Source organism: Harpegnathos saltator, unplaced genomic scaffold (genome assembly GCF_003227715.2).
Source record: "Harpegnathos saltator strain DR-91 unplaced genomic scaffold, Hsal_v8.6 scaffold293, whole genome shotgun sequence".
Lineage (NCBI taxonomy): Eukaryota > Metazoa > Arthropoda > Insecta > Hymenoptera > Formicidae > Harpegnathos > Harpegnathos saltator.
In genome coordinates, this window is record NW_020230087.1 from 92,683 (window position 1) to 111,225 (window position 18,543).

General features: G+C 43.3%; 2 protein-coding genes across 4 annotated transcripts; one reads left to right on the forward strand and one right to left on the reverse strand.

The window, feature by feature from the left end:
* Positions 1-929: 929 nt before the first annotated feature.
* On the forward strand, positions 930-10,468 carry LOC105192698 (clavesin-2). Of its 2 annotated transcripts, none has more exons than XM_011156990.3 (6): positions 930-1,358; positions 6,066-6,291; positions 6,932-7,136; positions 7,529-7,652; positions 8,084-8,296; positions 8,528-10,468. In XM_011156990.3, the coding sequence occupies exons 2-6, from the start codon at positions 6,129-6,131 to the stop codon at positions 9,257-9,259; spliced, it is 1,437 nt and encodes a 478-aa protein (XP_011155292.1). In that variant the 5' UTR covers positions 930-1,358; positions 6,066-6,128; the 3' UTR covers positions 9,260-10,468. The 2 variants fall into 2 exon arrangements, with proteins under 2 accessions (XP_011155292.1, XP_011155293.1); XM_011156991.3 differs by lacking the exon at positions 930-1,358 and adding an exon at positions 4,709-4,894.
* Positions 10,469-10,786: 318 nt separating this feature from the next.
* LOC105192697 (fatty-acid amide hydrolase 2) lies at positions 10,787-18,400 on the reverse strand. 2 transcript variants are annotated; one of them, XM_011156988.3, is made up of 9 exons: positions 17,940-18,400; positions 13,914-14,124; positions 13,269-13,472; positions 12,888-13,093; positions 12,509-12,651; positions 12,246-12,424; positions 11,725-12,114; positions 11,442-11,624; positions 11,250-11,348 (listed from the first exon to the last, which is right to left on the reverse strand). In XM_011156988.3, exons 2-9 carry the CDS (start codon positions 14,118-14,120, stop codon positions 11,250-11,252), a joined length of 1,611 nt encoding a protein of 536 aa, XP_011155290.1. In that variant the 5' UTR covers positions 14,121-14,124; positions 17,940-18,400. The 2 variants fall into 2 exon arrangements, with proteins under 2 accessions (XP_025155615.1, XP_011155290.1); XM_025299830.1 differs by lacking the exon at positions 17,940-18,400 and having other exon boundaries at positions 10,787-11,348; positions 13,914-14,120.
* Positions 18,401-18,543: the final 143 nt, after the last annotated feature.

Genomic DNA, 18,543 nt, shown 5'->3' on the forward strand with positions numbered 1-18,543 from the left:
TCGTCGCGCGCGTTCCACGCATACGATCGAAATAGAATCTTATAACCTTTTAATCTCTCGACTTTTGATTTACTTAACGCGGCATTAACGGTAAAAGATACGAGAACGGCACTATCTCAAAACATACAGAATGATATGCAATGTACATTTAATGATATGCAAGGTAAATTTAACGATTACTTTTAGGCTTATTCTCAGGCGTATCAATGCGACATAAAACATAGATTAGGCGAAACCATGAACGCTCGTCTGATCTATTGAGTTGGCAACTAAGCGATTGCGGATTTTGTCGACAGATGGATTTTACACTTTCTTTTGTTTCGTTAACGTGTTCAACCTTGTACCTAACCTATATTTTTTTCTTATTGTTTGGACTTCTACCTTTCATTTAGTACAAAAATTAAAATATCGATTAGTTCTTTAGTTTTGTTTTTATCCCAATTTAAAAATGGAAGAGCAAGACGTGCACTTCAGACATATTTTATTATTATATATTATTTCCGAAAAGGCAAGAACGCATCGCAAGCACACAAGAAGTTATGTACCGTATATGGGAATGGACACTGCCTTGAAAGAAAGGCAGTGTCAGAATTGGTTTGCCAGATTTCGTTCTGGTGATTTTTCATTGAAAAATGCTCAACGATCTGGCCGTCCAGTTGAAGTCGATGAGACCCATATCAAGGCCATTATCGATTCAGATCGTCATAGCGCAACACGTGATATTGCAGAGAAGCTCAATGTATCGCGTACATGCATTGAAAAAAATTTAAAAAAGCAAATTTAAAATTTTGAATTTTCATTCTTACTTAAAATCCGCAATCACTTAGTTGCCAACCCAATATATCGAATACATCGACGTCAAGAAATATTCAAACATGAGAGTCTTCTTTCTCCCTATCGATTCTCTGCATTGCCAGATGGTCATTTTTACCTGCTCGCCAAGCGAGCTTGCTGCCTCGTCGTAGTCACGGCCCTGAAGAACGGTCATTTCATCGTTATTCATCGAGCGGCGCCTCTACTCACGGTCGAACCGGCGGTGTCACGTTCTCCGCGAACTCGCGGTGTGCTCGCCATTTCGAATCGTCAGTTTCGCGCCGGACGTTTCGCGCGTCGTTTCTTCTTCGCGAAATCAGCGATTGATCGGACTCGCTCGCAGATTTCGCGAACGAGATATGACGCGAAATCCAATCGACGCTGTCGCGCTCGATAACCGTTAATCGAATCGTCCCGCGATCGTGAGAGCGCGTCCCCTGTTTTTTCTCATTTTGTGCGCTTCCTTTTGTGCTCGAGAAACCTGCCAGCTGCGACGTGGCGACGACGAGTAAGGACAACCTACCAAGACAATTCGGATCTGTGCGGTACTTGTTTAGTTTTCTATAATCACATTTTACATGTGATGTGCGCGTGATTTTTTTTTTTTTTCATACTTTTAGCAGCCGCTTATCGCCTGCAACACTGCGCCTGCTCGAGCTATGAATAAATTAAACAAAATAACGCTGCTTATTCACGAGTCCTTGTGATAGATAGTAGACGATGTATGCGACAATATTTCTTGGTGTTTATATTCTCAAAGACATGTCGATCTTCGTTTATTGTCGCTCATCCGGACGGGATGTTAGCGAGAGAATTTTTGAAATTTGCGTATGTGCATGGAATTTAGAATGAGATTTTCGTGTACGCGACAGAGGGGAAACGCGACTCTGCTGTCCACGAACTGCTGTCCACGAACTGCTGACTGAGCGCGTTGTAAACCGACACGAAAATCGATCGATCGGCCTGTATTGCTGGCTGGTTACGTGAGTAATTTCGCGAGTTTTATCGCGGTGCTAATTTAACGAAGGCCGCGGACTATTTGTAGTTGTTGTTGTGATATGATAAACTGGCTCGCGCGCAATAAGTTGAGGCACATAACGAATTGTACAATTGTACGAATTGTAATATCAAAAAGTCACTGCTGTTTTCGTTTTTTACCGCTTTTCAAGTAGCACTCAGCCTCAGTCCGAAGAGGTTCCGGAAGAACCAGTGTTTCAAGCACTTTCCGACTCGTGCGGTATCACCTGGTCGATAGGACAGGTGAATCAGACGCGATAGATGGTACACGATTATCGTCATTTTTCTTGGAAGAAGAATTTGTATGAGAAGACGAGACATCTCCGTGCGAAGTTTCTGTCAAAATATGTCACTTTTATATACATGTACACGTTCTTGAATTTTTTGAGGAAACAACAAAGTTTTGTTCGGATTGTTCGGCCGCTTTTTCTTTTTTGCGTCTACTTCTTCGTCCTTGTATCCTTGTAGAATTTTGTATTTGCGAAAAATTGTGTTTGTACACGACTGGTCGTCGTCGACTGTGCACAGATCTCGTTGCCTTGTACTAATTATCAGTTTTTTACGCTCGAATATCGGACTCTCATTGCACGAGTATCGCATCGAAGGAACTGGTAATTTCTGTCGCTGCCATACTGCGTGCGTTTCTACCGTTACCGTTGCGCAACATCTTCCTCGGACGAGTTATGTACAGTATCGCAAACGGCGCGTGTATGAAAGTGCGTCTCAAACAAAGCGGAACTTTTATGCACGCGAGGGAAAGGAAGATGTTTGCGTATTCGCACATTCGCATAGAATTATGTCAGTCAAACCGGGAATCGTAACCGACGCCGAGTCGTTTTCACGAGTTTCGAGTTGTAGAGAGAGAGAGAGAGAGAGAGAGAGAGAGAGAGAGAGAGAGAGAGAGAGAGAGAGAGAGAGAGAGAGAGAGAGAGAGAGAGAGAGAGAGAGAGAAAGAAAGAGAGAGAGAGAGAGAGGGAGAGAGAGAGAGAGAGGGAGAGAAAAAGAAAAACATGACCCACTTGCATCACGACTTACGGACTGTCAGATTGAACGATAAGAGCGATCGCGGTGACTGGAGGATACGTTTATTTTTGCGTCGGTACATTCTGAGACATCGTGCGGGATAATTATACACGAATAACATTAATCTCATTCCTAATAACGAGATAGTCCAGCGACATTGAGAGGAACGCAAAAATTTGCAACTAATGGCACGTGTGAACTTACACGCGGTTGAGTCATAACATAAGTGCATACATCGCGTGTCCGAGTTAAGTAACAACAACGGAGTTATATCTCCGTAAACGTCGTGAATCTGTTTATTAGAATAATATAACTATTCAAAATTGTGTACGCGTATCGTATCTTTGCGTCGCAGATTATTACTCGGCAAGAGCAAATTCCGCTTGCTCCCTGATGAATTCGCGGTCTTTGACTATTTTTAAACGAAGTAGGATAAGCTGAGATCGGACGTTTCTGATTCGACTGTCTTGAGTTCCTCTTGAGTTATGCGAATAAATAAAGATACTCGCAGATGTCATAATGGGGTCGCAAAACACGAAAGGTCAAGGTACGCGCGATACAGAGAAAACGAAAGAGAGCGCAATACGTATTAATCAAGCAGGCATAGATTCGTCTTACGTAGGCTCTTTATCGTTGTTCATTTCGCGGTCGCTTCTTGTCCGTATTGTTTCGCTTATGACGACATGCGCGAAGGAATGCGAGCATCGTGCACTCGCGAAAAGAAACGGCGACAAAGGTTTTTTGCGTCTGCAGAGAGAGAGAGAGAGAGAGAAAGAGAGAGAGAGAGAGAGAGAGAGAGAGAGAGAGAAAGAGAGAGAGAGAGAGAGACGCGATGCTGCCGCGCGTGTTGCCATTGTTCAAGGAGGGAGCGAAAAAGCCGGATGGTAGACGTCTGACAATTTGCTACGTGCTCGCAGGCCTGTCAGATGCTGATACTAATTAATAAGTCCTCTAATATCGCGCCTCAAGGTTTTCTTCCATCGACTGACCCCTGCTCGATCGATTTGCGTATTGCGCTTCCGGGAGATCCTCCGGGAGATTCCAGTCCTCACCGTGTCCATCCGTATCTAAAAACATTCTACCAAACAGACAAGTGTGAATGAATTATTCATATTGTTGTGCGAGTAATATTATCCGGATTATTACCGTCATCGAACATTACTCAACTGCCGTCCAGTGGTGATATCGTGTAACTCGAGCGAGGACTTGTCGCAAACTTGTCAGCGTCTTCAAATAACTAATACTAAACAGATACAGTACACATTCAACGCGGGATTAGCGAGGCGACACTGAAACGAAATTGCTCAAACTTGTTCCTACATAATCTCTCTTGTTTTTACGAAGCACTCTCGACGATATCTACAAAGTATCTCTGCGGGTACAGCGAGAGGCTTTGCTTTCGAGTTCGACACAGACCCGCGTTATGATCGCATCTTGGTGAGGCCACAGCCTTGCCGAGAGTTGAATTTTTCGGTTGGCGGAAATCGAATAATACGCACGCTCGCTTTTTGGACAGGCAGGATCACAATAGCGGGTGCAGGGGGAACACGAAGCGCGGTGAGTCAGCCGAGTCCGGTAACCGGCTTCGCCCTCTCTTCTCTCCTCTCCTCTCCTCTCCTCTCCGCTCTTTCACTCATTCGCTGTCTCTCCCTCTCTTGTCTGGCCGTTCGACCAGAGTTCGTTCTCGCGAACTCTGTCAGTCCCGTTTCTTTTTTTCTCTCGTGCCGTAATCCCGGTATATACGATATATATATATATATATATATATATACCTGGCGAGCGGCGTCCCTCGCTCCGCGTCCTCTCTTCTTTCGGTCTCTTGTTTCCCAACACTCTGACACTTTCGAACGGATCGCGGCGCGGCGCGGCGCGGCGCGTCCAGTCCGGGTGACTTCATTGCGCGCGGTTCGCTCGGACGCGCAGGTGCATCTTGGCCGATTTCCTCCTCTTCCTCGTGTTTCTCCGCTCTTGCAGCTTCCCGAGCGATCCGGAAAGATCTTGAAGGATCGCCTGCGAGGACCCGCGAGAAGAGGCGCCCGCCGTAAGTATGATATACGGCGTACGTATGGTGTATCGCGCGCCACACTCTGCACCACATCCGCCTCGGGAGAAATCGAATCTCGTACAGTTTTAATATTCTTCAATTTTTCGGAGAAGCCTCCGTTCTCTCTCTCTCTCTCTCTCTCTCTCTCTCTCTCTGCCGGTCTACAATTTTCATCTCTTCTGCGATTTTAGGCCCAACTTCTCGTCACCTACAACTCGCGCGTCTTGCACACCTCTCTCAATTATACCTGCCCGTTGACGCAACGGCAATCAGCTTCGTAGAAACTCTGACTTGACAGAAAGAAATAAACGTGACAGAATTGGGCACATGGACCGAACTTGATCAGGGATAATGTATATGATGACATATCTATGAGATGTGGTCTGCACCGTATGAGGGAAAGACGAGAGCTGTAGACGAGAGTTTCCGATATTTGTTCGGTCGTTATACTCGATGGCGCGACTCGCTGTTTCTCCGAAATAATCGGCTCGGTTGCGTCGATGACTTACATGCTTGGAAAGCGTAAGATCGCAAGTCGATCGCTTGCTCGAAGGTCGTAAGTAACTTTCGCGAAATAATTGCCCGAACCGGTTGAAAGAACTCTCACATGACGCGCCTCGCTGTTAACACACAAGGACGGTTACCTATGAATCATTCTTAGGGCAATGCGCTGAGAGAGAGAGAGAGAGAGAGAGAGAGAGAGAGAGAGAGAGAGAGAGAGAGAGAGAGAGAGAGAGAGAGAGAGAGAGAGAGAGAGAGCATCAACATCTCCTCGGGTTCGTGCGAAAGTAACGAATCGCATGCAAACGACTCGATATGTATCTCTACTTTCAGTTGACCAGCACGTTTCGCATGTTGCAGCAGTTCGTTTTTACGCAATCACGATATTATTTGCTCGACTCCCTCCCAAACGTCGAAACTTATCGTAAACGTTTCTCACAATAAGCCTCGGTTACGCGAGTGTCTCTTTTCTTTTCTGCTGCTTTCGCAAATCGCTGTTATCGAACGTTACGAAAATGCACTTTGCACTTTTGCATAACGCTTAAAAGCGACGCGTTGCATAACACAAAACGGCGCTTACCGTTGCGACGCGCTCAACGTCGTACCGCGCGCGTCGCAACGATTAGCGTTACTTATTCGTAACTTATTCGCGCGTGTACGTTTTCAGATCGTTGGCGCACACCTGCGGAACCTTCAGCGGAACTGAAGAGAGAGAGAGAGAGAGAAAATAATGGCCGAGTACTGCGAGTACATGTGGGACCCCACGCGAGGTCACAATAGCGCTGCACTAGCGCGCAGCATTTACGAGGAGGAGGCGGCCAGATTCGATAAGCGCGACAAGAAACTGGCGATTAAAACCGTCAGAGCTATACTCCGAGAAATGCCGGATGTGGGTAAGACAAACGTGTGTGTGTGTGTGTGTACGTAAAGCGTAGCTAAAGTCAATTTATCGGGCGTCCACGGGCGTCCCATAAAGCCGCCGACGATATCTAGAGCAAAGTGTTTATACTGCGGTTTAGCGTGAAATTCGCGCGATTTAGCGGTGAGAAAAAAAGCTCGTTCAATGTGACGTACAGCCTGTCTTCTTCCCGCTCAAATGTTTCAATTCAATAAAACAACAATTTGTCACGCGACTCAACGCGATTTCAATGGAACGTGAAGGAAACTGCTCTGCACTGTCGGACTAACGGCAGGGATAACGCAACGGACAAAAGAAGCGGAAAGCGACGAGGTGGCTGGCCGGCAATTGATCAGTCGCGAGAGAAAAACTAAGAGTATATCTACCGAGTGCTTCCGGACGTTCGGAGTTATTACCAACGAGTTAACAAGTTAACGGTTCTGCGCTCGATCGTAAAAGCGAGCTTGAAGAGGAGAAAAAAAAGCGCCATCAATCGGGGGGGGGGGGGGGACGTGCGGAAGGATATTAAAATGTTCCGCGCCTTCCCGCGAATATCCGCGAATTCGAATTGCTTCCTGTTCTCTCGCGCTTCACAATGACCGGGCGCCTCCGCCCTGCTGTTGTTCTGTTCCTAGATCTGAAGCACTGCACGGACGAGTATATTACGCGTTTCTTACTCGCCCGGAAATATCGCACCGAACAGGCGGCCGCTCTGATAGTCGCTTATCAAGCGCAAATTACACATCGCCAGGATATCTTCGGCAACCTCACTGCCCGCGACCCAGCCTTGCAACGCGCGCTTCGCGCGGGCATACCGGGTGTCTTGCCCGCGCGCGACAGGTACGCACGCGACACGCTTTAATTCGTTTTCTTCTTTTACAATAAGAAAGCATTACTCGCGTCAGGGAGCAACGTACCGTAGCTTATTAACGCACTTATTCTTATCCTTCCCGCCCCGTTATCGCCACGTGGGGGCGTGGGGACGGGGGGCGCGGAAAGCGTCGTGATTAGCGCAAAGCCAAACACGAGATTGGTACGTAGAATTCTTTTAGCACGTGGGATTTTAGCACATAACCGCGCACCGCCACGCGGGCCAACACAGTCTCGCTCATGTCACTCGACGAATCGCTCGACGTAACAGAGCGCGACGGACGCGCTTACACTTATGACAGCTATTGTATAAATTTTACTTTACAATATCGATCTTCATTTTGTATTACGAATGAATGCAGGAAAGGCAGATGCGTGCTGGTTATTTTAGCGTCGCAATGGGACCCCATAGCCGTGCCCGCATTATCCGTTCAGCGAGCTATCTTCTTAGTTCTGGAAATACTTATTCAGGATCCTAGGAATCAGGTGCAACATTCATATCTAATAACCGTTATCGGACCGTTACTTTGGTCACTTCTTACGCCATTTGCGTAAATATAATATAATAATACAACGATGCGCGTGCGAACATGTTGTTCGTTTCATGCTGTGCCGTCATGCTGTGCGAGCGTGAAATCTAAAAAGAAAGAGAGAAAAATAGTTAAATATTTAGCATATATTTACTTTACCAATATGGAAGAGTCAAATTTCTCTCGAATTTCTCGAAAAGTAAAAGCACAACGCGGGGGGGGGGAGTGACAGAGATCAATATCCATCCAATCCGTGCTCAATATTTCATTCAGTTAAATCCGCGCGCACGGTCTAGACATCGCGTCTACTCTCAAGCCAGGACTATTACAAGCCGCCTTTAACGCTTAACGGACGACTTAGACTCTTTTCTGTTTTTTTTTTTCCAGCAATCCGGTTTCATCGCTGTGGTGGACTGGAGCGGATTCTCGTTACGGCAGGGTGGTGCACTGGGCGCAGCGGCTGTGCGAAATCTAATAGCTGCTCTACGTGGGCGATTTCCTGCTCGATTCAAAGCGATACACTTCCTTTCTGCGCCGTTGTACGTGCAGGCGACTTTGGCCCTGGTAAAGCCGTTTCTGGATGAGAAAACACGAAACAAGGTGAGACATTTATGAGGCACTTGTGAATACGCGCGAGGCGCGGCAATAATCTTAACTCCTCAATCCGTGGAAAACAAACAAAACGAAAGAATGTCAAAATAAAACGAAAGTCTCTATAAATTCATATCTCGCCGGGTGTACGCGGCTTATGAATTATCATCGTTGCTGTGGCGCTGGTTAGATAAGTGGCGAGCGCGCGAAAGGGTGTCGTTATCACGGCTCGTTTTGTAGATTTACCTTCATGGCAATAATCTCAGCACGCTCCACGAGCATCTGCCCACGGACATCCTGCCGGCGGAGCTCGGCGGAACGGGACCAGCCTTTAACCCAGGATTATGGGCCGAGCCGGTCATCCATTCCGCGATGAAAGAAGCCGAGCTCGCTGCCGCCGCCGCCGCCGCTGCCGCTGCCGCCGCCACCAAAAAGGGAAAAGAACATGTCGACGCGAACACGCGCGCACAAGAACCGGCGGACCTTCGGAACGACGGGTCGGAAACCGCAAACGGAAATCGTGAGAAGAACGACGGATCGAACGTCTCGACGAAGTCGCGAGACGACGCAAACGATGCAAAAACAGCCTTCAACAAGTCCAGCAGTCCCGTCGCGAGGCATTCCACCGGGAGGACAGGCGCGCAAGCGGACGTGGAACTGAACGTGATAAACAGGCGGACGAGCAATTACAGAGAGACGAGCGAGTCCGCGATGAAGAACGACGAGGACGACGGCGTCAGGGATCGATTAGTGCGCGTCGAGCGGATTAGTGACGGAAACGTGAACGAGACTCGGACGGGTCGAGACGAGTCGACGTTTCTCAACACGGAGACCGAGATCAACTCGAACGAGTTCGAGATAATATCCTCCAACCGACCAGCCAGCGAGAATAGCTCGTTGGACAATAGATCAGTCTTGATTGTCACCGGCAACACCGAAACGCCGTCGGAAGAAACGAATCTCATAACATAACGCTGACCTCCGTAAATCTAGATATTTGTAATATCTTATTACATTACCGGATGGTCATGCCTTTTCTCATGCTGAAGACACGTCTCTTTACTACATGCCAGAAACGGCCAGAATAATATCTCGGGATACCGCAATTTAATCGGCAACAGTAACAGCTTTTCTCACAGACCATTCTCTCTAGGCTGTAATCTAACGCGATGCTCGTTGATCGCAATTTTCACTTATATAGTCTTAGGTATACAATTTATTTATCAAACTATTTCGGTAATATTAAGTATGGCATCTGAGTTGACAAAAATAGAGAAGAAATGAAATTCCATGAAATTAATATTATGACAAATTTAGCTTCAAATGTGCGCCATAATTCTCTCGCTATACACATTTGGTTGACAAAATAGTTACAACCATTTCTGAAACTACGATACCTGCTTTCCTATTTATGCCAGGCAGCTCGTATTAATTGGCATCATAGGCGCTATACATAGACATGGACATTATGTCTATGTTATATAGATGTATACAGGCGAGGATCTCTATCTTGATTAAGAATTACTTCTATATATTTTGATATCAGAGATACACCTTGAAAATTGATTTTTTAAATTGCGATTTAAAAAATGGCCAAACAATGAGAGATCCTCTGAACTGCAAACATGTCACATACACACCACTTATAAGTGTGATTTTGAAATTGTGCCTCGTACTTAGCGGCGAAATAAATATTTTTAATGTATCGTTATCTATAGCTTTCCAAGTGACTTACATAAATGCTTTAGAAATAGCATATTTACCGATTGAAGTATGTAATTTTCTTGTATTGATTGAAGTATGTAATTTTATAGACAGGAGTGTTATATCTCAGACAAATATTGGAACTTATTCTTGCAATGATACAGCGCTTCGATTTCTTTTTATATATTTGCACGTATACTATATATAGTATATGATATTGAGAAATTTTTTTCGATTCGATTCGACTTTGCTTATCTCAGTCAGTATTTCGGTTTGCGAAGATATTCATGAATGAAATAATTTACGCCGTTCAACATGGTAATACTGAAAAAGTGAACGATGATTATGAAAAGGAAATACAATCATGTGACAAAATAATTTAATAAAAATTTATTTCGGTACATAAAATATATGTGTGTGTGTGTGTGTGTGTATATATATATAAATTCTCAACATCAATACATGTTTTAAATAACATCGGATGTTTTATCACATTACCAAAAGCACTCTGCTACCATCGGTGTGATTTCACATATATGTTACGTATGAAAGTAGAAAACTCTACATAGATGTCCAAGATATATACATACACGCACACACACACACACACATACATACATATATATATATATATATGTATGTATGTATATATGTATGTATGTATGTATGTATAAATATTGTGGCTCAACATAAATGGAGAAAGAGTATATTTATATACAAATATTCTTTCACATTTAGTGAACTCTTGTTGAGAACAACTTTCAGCATTCTTTCTTTTCCATATAAGAATACAAGTGCATGCTAAAATTAGCATTTTATATCGAATTTTTGTTTTTCAATACGAGTACAAATCAATCGCATCTCAACAGTGTAATAATACTTGTTGACACACTGTTCGCGATTTCAAATATTTCTATTAAACAAGTATAGTTACACGATTATGAAAAAAAGACAACTTATTCTACATTATTTCCTCCGATCTTCGTAAATGCAATAGTAACGTATCTTATTACAGTTACGGAATATATCAAGTATTGTAAGAAATTATATTTCGTATTAAATGCATGTTATATATGCGTGTTTACATGTATATATGCATAAGAGTTTGTACTTTACCTCGGTTCAACATCCGCGTCTGTCTGAAAAATCTTCGATACAAACGATATAATATTTTATATGAGAAAGCTGGCAGGGTTCAGTAAGGTGAGGCTTGATGCGAACGTCATTCAGTGAATTATTGTCTATGATGGTACTGTCGTTAAGCTACTATTGCTGGTGGTACCCAACCACCGAAACCTCGTTCCAATTCTTCCGCAATGGCGAGAGTCAGACGATCTTGGTAAAGTCCTCCTACGACCTGCGCAAAACGCGTCGTTAAAAGCACAAACTCCATCGTTAATTCTATTATAGAAATATATAACGAAAATTGTGCGTGTATATGTGCGCGCACCTGGATTCCAATGGGAAGCCCTTGCTTGTTCAATCCTAACGGACAAGCCGTAGCTGGTAGGCCCAATACATTAATGATCGCAGTATAGGAGAAGTTAAACGGCTTGATCAACGGTTCGTGATGCATCGGAGCTGCGGTTGGATGAGTCGGGTATAAGAACACGCCATCTTCTCCCAGAATATCCTAAAGAGATGCGAAAAATAAGGTAAAAAAGAATAATAACGTAGTGAAGTACAACGTTGAAACAACAATACGATACTCAAGTTAGTTTGACTATTATTACTTTGAACTCCTGAAACAGGTCCTTGCTCTCTTGCATGAGCTTAACGTGTTTCTCACTTCCGTATTTCATGCCACATTTCTCGAACATTGCAGTGAAAAGAGCGACTAAAGTGTGATCGCTCATAAAGAACGTCCATTTGACAAATTCCAACCAGATGTTAATGTGACCTCGCCTATTGGTTAACTCGTACGAAAAGTCTTTGTCGTCCTTGCACGTCATGTTCGCCAGCCACAAAGCCAAGCCCTTTCTGAACTTTTTAACATTTATTTTCGTGGCTTTAATATTGTGCGCTTTCTCAAAATAGTTCAACACTTGTCTCATGGTGGTTTTTATTTCAGGGTCCACGGGTGAGACTAGCCGCTGACCGCCGTCGTCCTCCATATAATAGATCTAAATTAAAAACAACAAAATTATTAATTTTACTCATCACTCGTGCGAAAGTGCGAATTTGCGCGCAATGTAATGCAGGTTTGAACGATCGTTGAAGAAATTAATCAGAGATTTATGTTACTTCGACTTGCCTTGATTCGTGAAACGTCCACTTTTTGATCCAGATTTAGCAAGTCGTTTTTCTTATCTACAAGAACTTTCAAAGTCAACGTCATGTCATGCGCGAATCTACACATTGGTCCAATGGCGAGTAATTGGTCTTGGTCATCACTGTGTGCACTAGGATATTGACCATCATTGGAGACCACTCCTACAATAAAAATACATTTCCGCAACGCGTAAGTAATAAGGAATATATGCGCGAGCCAAATTTTCAATCTTTCTTACCACTCACCCTTAGATGGCTTGTGGCCAAATATGCCGTTGAAGAACGCTGGCATACGGATGGAACCGCCGATATCCGAGCCAATTCCAAGAGGCGATCCAGCTGCTGCTTGTATACAACCTTCACCACCCGAGGAACCACCCACAATACATCTTGGGGGAAAAAAAAAAAAAAAAAAGTCGGATTATGTTGAAGTAAAAGATAAGAGCGACAACATTATTGTCCGAGACTGAAATCTTGGATTCATCAATTTGGATAACATCTATTTGATTCGACAGCGTGGTTTTTCGATAACTGAGAAATCTCCATACATAACACATTTTTGTTTGAAGCGTCGTGATATACATACATCGTACTACGTGATACGATGATGTAACATGCTATATACCTGGTGTTGTAGGGATTCTTAGTAGTGCCGAACAGGCAGTTGCTGCTCTCCCACCACATCGCCAATTCTGAAACATTTGTCAGTGCCAGAGGTATAGCTCCAGCTGACCTCATTAACTCTATCGCTTTTGCATCTCTATCGACGGCGACGTTCTTGCGTGCGACGAGACCAGCCGTTTGACACATGCTCGCAACGGCGATGCAGTCCTATAATACCATTATTAAATTTTCTTTGCAGTTCTATCTTCGTAATAGCTCGAGAAGCAATTATAATCATGTTATTTCGTTAACACAAGACAAGAAGATACGAGAGGTGGTTATGTAATTTATCATCAATGGTGAAATCAAATGAAGTTGAAAGTTAACAAGAATAAAATGTTACCTTGGTCGTGAAAGGCACGCCAAACAATGGTTTCTCTTTCTCTAAGAATTCTACGGACGGAGCGTCTTGAGATTTCAATAGTTCGTCGCACTTTCTCGCGTCTTTGAGAGCTTCTTCGAAACGGTCTGCAACTATGCAGTTGAGTATCGGCTGGATCTCCTTTATTCTTTCTATATATGAAGATACCATATCTTCTGAAGTTAACTGTAAACAATAACAAGTATACAATAACAATAACAACATATATATATATATATATATATGTATATATGTAATAATGTGATAAAGTTCGTCTTTTACACCAAGACGTTTCCATTAATTTACAAAGATTTATTTTTCGCAATTATTTAGATTGGTTCATCGTTATATCTCTCAAACTAATGTAACTGATTAAAAAGAAGAAAGGTGAAAAACGTAATTTTCGCAGAACTCGATTTGTTATCTCTTAGATAATAATACAATACCGTTGTGCCAAGCATGCCAATCTGAATGATCGTGCAAAACAGAATAAAATCTCGTTGTACTTATCAGATTTAATGGGAAGAGATCATAATATCGATGAGTGGATAAATTGAAACTTCGTATTAAGTCCCGAGGATTTCGCTGTAATTTGCTAAACATTGAAAAATAAACAAAGGGACTCACTTGTCTGGTTCGTATTTTCAACGCCAAAGTTGATGCGCTGTGCAATAGAGTCAAGTCTTTAATCGGCGGTTGGATTTTCGCCGGTCCTTTCACGTAAGCGACAAACAAGAATACTCCTCTTGCGATTAGCTCGAACAGGCGGTGAAACACGCCCAAGAGTTGCCTGATTCGCATCTTGTTGTTCTGCGTTTTCTTCTCCGTCGACATATACCTGTCGAAGAAAAATATCCATCTGCTTATATATACAAAACATTTGCATTGAGCAAAACATTGCAAGAGAGTGAATATTTTTATACAAAAATATGTTCGGTGAATATTCATTTAAATTTAAATTAATTAAAGTGTGTTGTAAATACTCTTGCTTCGTTACATATATCTGTTTGAATATTAATTCGAGCGTCGTTATATAAATCATCTTCCCACATTTAAATGAGAAAATAATCTGCCCATGAATATGCTAAAGTTTGAGTTTACTCGCGATATATCGCATAAGAAGTATTTTTTATATTTGCCTTTTTTATATATGCCTTCGCGCAGAAACTGTAAATTTGCACATACTTGAACATGGGAATAATTTAGCAAAACTATGTGCGTACATTTCCATAGCATCGACTCTATTATAAAATTGATGTTGCACGGTATAAAAGTGATGTTGCACTATTCGCAGTCTAGTATTGTTTCATATTAACTATAGAGATTATCTCACACACACACACACACACACACACACACATATATATATATATATATATGCGAGCATGTTCGATAACATATCGTAGTATGATGTAAAACCCATTGCATTATGGCTTCCTCGTAAGTAAATGGTATATATGTAGTTTGTCACGTTTGTATTATGAGATCACTCAGCAAACACATTACGGAACGTGTCATGTTCGAGCGTAGCAACAAATTTATCTTCACAACACGTATCGTATTGAGAGATGAATGAAGTTGAGATCGCGACAAGAATCGTAACTACGCAATAGGACGAAACGAAATTTTTTACTTCCTCGTACGTGGTTACAAAATTAAAGAGAAGATAAATAAAAAACGAAACGATTAAAAAAAGCAATAAATAAATATTGAAGTTGGGAAAATCTTCTTTCTTCGAACCTATACTTGAGCTATTAGAGTTTACAGGGAAGGAATAAAATTTTGAGTCGAAACAAAATTGAAAGTTTGGGTGAAATTTCGTTGAATGCACACATCAGAAACATGAACCCGTGAGAAACGACGTAATATATTGTAATTGTGTGTTCGCGTTATGTGCGGTCGCATCTCTGCGACGATAATTAAACCGATACGTTGGAAATAAATAAAAAGCGCGTAATAGATAAGTGATGAAACGCGAATCTCATTACATAGCAATCGCATTGTTATACGCCGGTGTGTGTGTGTGTGTGTGTGTGTATGTGTGTGTGCGTGTTGCGTGCGCGTGCGTGTGTGCAGGGCGAGAATTCCAGAATGGTACACGCTTACGCACTTATCGTGACAGCAGACAGCCATTAATGATGTAATCATGGAATTACGTGTCAAGGCTGACGGAGAACAATATAAGCTCGCGAAGCTTATTTTAAACAGCTTTATGAATAATACAACCAACAGAGCAAGCGTGTGCATTTGCGTCACGGTATTAGTATAAAAATAGAAAACGGTTCAACGGAAAAGATTCTCAGAGTACACATCGAATTGTGTTCGAAATTTTGTTTCACAGATCTCATTATGTACTAACGAGAGACCCGAGATTTATCGAGCAGTCTAATAAACTCTTGCTTAATTTCCTTCATCATCTACTAGTTTTTGCTATCGTTTCTGAACAGATAAATTAACGCTTCGTTTCAATAGCCAGTTATACGTCAGTATCAAAGTGCAGTTTCTTTTCTACATCGGAAAAAACTAAACAAAAAGTCGGACTTACTGATCTGTACTGACTGTAAAGAATACTTGTTGATCGTGTGCGTTCCGTATCACGCGCTTGGTCGCACGAGGTGATTTACATTCACATTTTGAATGTCAAAGTGCTTGACATGACAAGTGTTATTCGACGAATGCAAGGTTACTCGATGCAATCGCTCAAGATAGACGGTTATTGCCACGCAGAAGTGTACTGTTACACGCGAGAACGATGATAATACGATTGAAATCCAGCAATGAGACAAGCGGGATCTAACGCGTCGTGTCTTATCCAACATAACCAACATAACAGGATACGAATTCGAGATATATCCTATTCCTGCCGGCGAGTATACCGCGAGTATTACGCAGCGCAGTCTCCTGATAACAAGAACACGAGTACAGCGATAAGGATAATCATCAAATAGCTATGAGCTATGAGGACGGATGCATTGTTTGCCATTACGATGTGAATTCTTCATTAATCACGACTGTCATGACGGTCGATAAATTTGGAATGTAAATGCAACGTCCGACATTTGCAAGTCGGATTGCGAATTGCGCAATAAAAGCTTCGTCCACGCAACCTGAAAATAAACCAAATTCGTAATTGATATATTTCAATTTCGCGGCCGTCTCATCGTAAAGAGATATATTGACCAACAGATTTGACGTACGTTCGGGGGAAAAGTTATTAGCGCTATTTAACGCTACAAGCTGTTTGCGAAGCTGAATGGTAACGATAACAAGTAGTAATCCTTCCAAGGAGGTGTATTGGTAGTGTTGGCGTTTGCAAACGCCGTGAATATAAAAATGCTGTGATTTGCACATCTGTCATTGTACACAATTAACGGGCTACATCGTGTTTATTATTTCATTATTATTCGTGTATGTAGTAAACAATTGCGTTTGAATAAAATGTATATTCGGGACGGGCTAAAACTAAGAAGTTGTTTAAATTACAGAAACTACATTATAACGCAGCGACACTAATATGTTACGCTATTATTACTATTCGTGGAATTCTCCGTTACGTCGATTACACACTACAGCTTCACGAGCAATTTCACCAACGTTTACACTGATAACGTTAACAGCACCCACCCGAACGCATTCACGTTCGCGTAGCATAGCAGCCGCTATTTTTTTCGACAAGAGGATTAAAAACACCGAGGGACATTTGTGAAAAATGAAGCGCATCGATGCGGCCGCGATCGTTAAGGACCACTCGACTAATTTTTTTCGTTTCGCTCGTTGCATTTACGAAATCGCGGCATACACGAAGGGCATACATCGAATCAATAATTAGACAAAGTTAATTAAACGACGCTAGGTGCTCGTAATGGCCCGATGACATCGCCGACGATGAGAACACCGACAAAAACAACGCGTAATGCGAGGAATCGTGAAAAAACGGCTTGTACAAAATAGCACGTCGTTAGTGACGTAACTCCTTTCTCTCTCTCTCTCTCTCTCTCTCTCTCTCTCTCTCTCTCTCTCTCTCTCTCTCTCTCTCTCTCTCTCTCTCTCTCCCTCTCTCTCTCTCTCTCTCTCTCTCTCTCTCTCTCTCTCTCTCCTCTCTTCAGTTTGTCAATTCTCGGGAATATGTCGAGGCTAGCGAGCGGTCCGATTATCGTCCATGGAAATGACGCCGGTTAGAAGGATAGCCAACACACCTAACCAAGCTCGCAGGTAATTCGGAACCATCGGAATCATCGTAGAAACGAGTTCTCCCAATTGCCTGAGATAATTAATTCATTTATTCGTATTCGTCAGTCGTCGGTACATAACACGGTAATTATCTCGCGCGCTTATCGAAAAAACTCCGGCGAGACCGGCACAGCTAGGTACTTCCGTTTCCCAAAAGTTATTATTTTCAAAAACCGTTTTTTTCGCATGATCAATTCCCTCGTAATTTCTCAGAAGACGCTCGCTCGCGTTCCGAGAGCGAGATATCAACGTGCGATATAAGTCGCACGCACCTGTGCGCATCGATTGTCCAAAAGATATCTCAGGCGTGTTCACGCCTGAATCGAGTCACGCCTGAAAGGCCGGGCGGCGATCGAAAAAAAAAAAAAAAAAAAGGAAGAGTAACGTTGCACGTTCGTGAGGTAACCTACGAAACATACTCACAGAGACGAGAATACGCCAAAGTCGCAGACTTTGCGATGATTTCACTCTCCGTGGATCCCGTGAGATGAATCAGAGGGAGCAAACAGTTCACCGGTGAGCGAGCGATTGAAACCGGCGATCACTCGACGGGTCTATCTATATTGTGCGATTCTTTATCTCTCCCTCTCCTGCACACTCCGCCGCGCCGTTCTCTCGGTGCGTGTCGTTCGGCGAAAAGACGCGTGTCCACTGTTGAAATTTCCGACTTCCGAGCAGTCGAGCACCGCCGTCAGCCGTCTCGCGATGATCACGGCCCGCTTTTCGCAAGAGCGACGCGCAATTCGCCGAAAGACGGTTGAGAGTCCACCCACTCCTACCGGCGGCACATTTCACTCTGCTTTGCTTCGGCTCTTTCCGTGTAGCTCCGAATTGTCGCGAGTCCGGCATTGATAGACCTGCGTACAACTGACGTGTTACCTCGTCGGTGTAGCCTGCATACTACGTACGAACGTACCGCCATGTTCACGACTCACCACGCGACACAAAGCGAGGGCCGAGGCGAGGCGACTCCAGGAGCGGCCTTGGACGCACCGAGCCCACCGCACAGGTTTTGTTTCTCATCGTC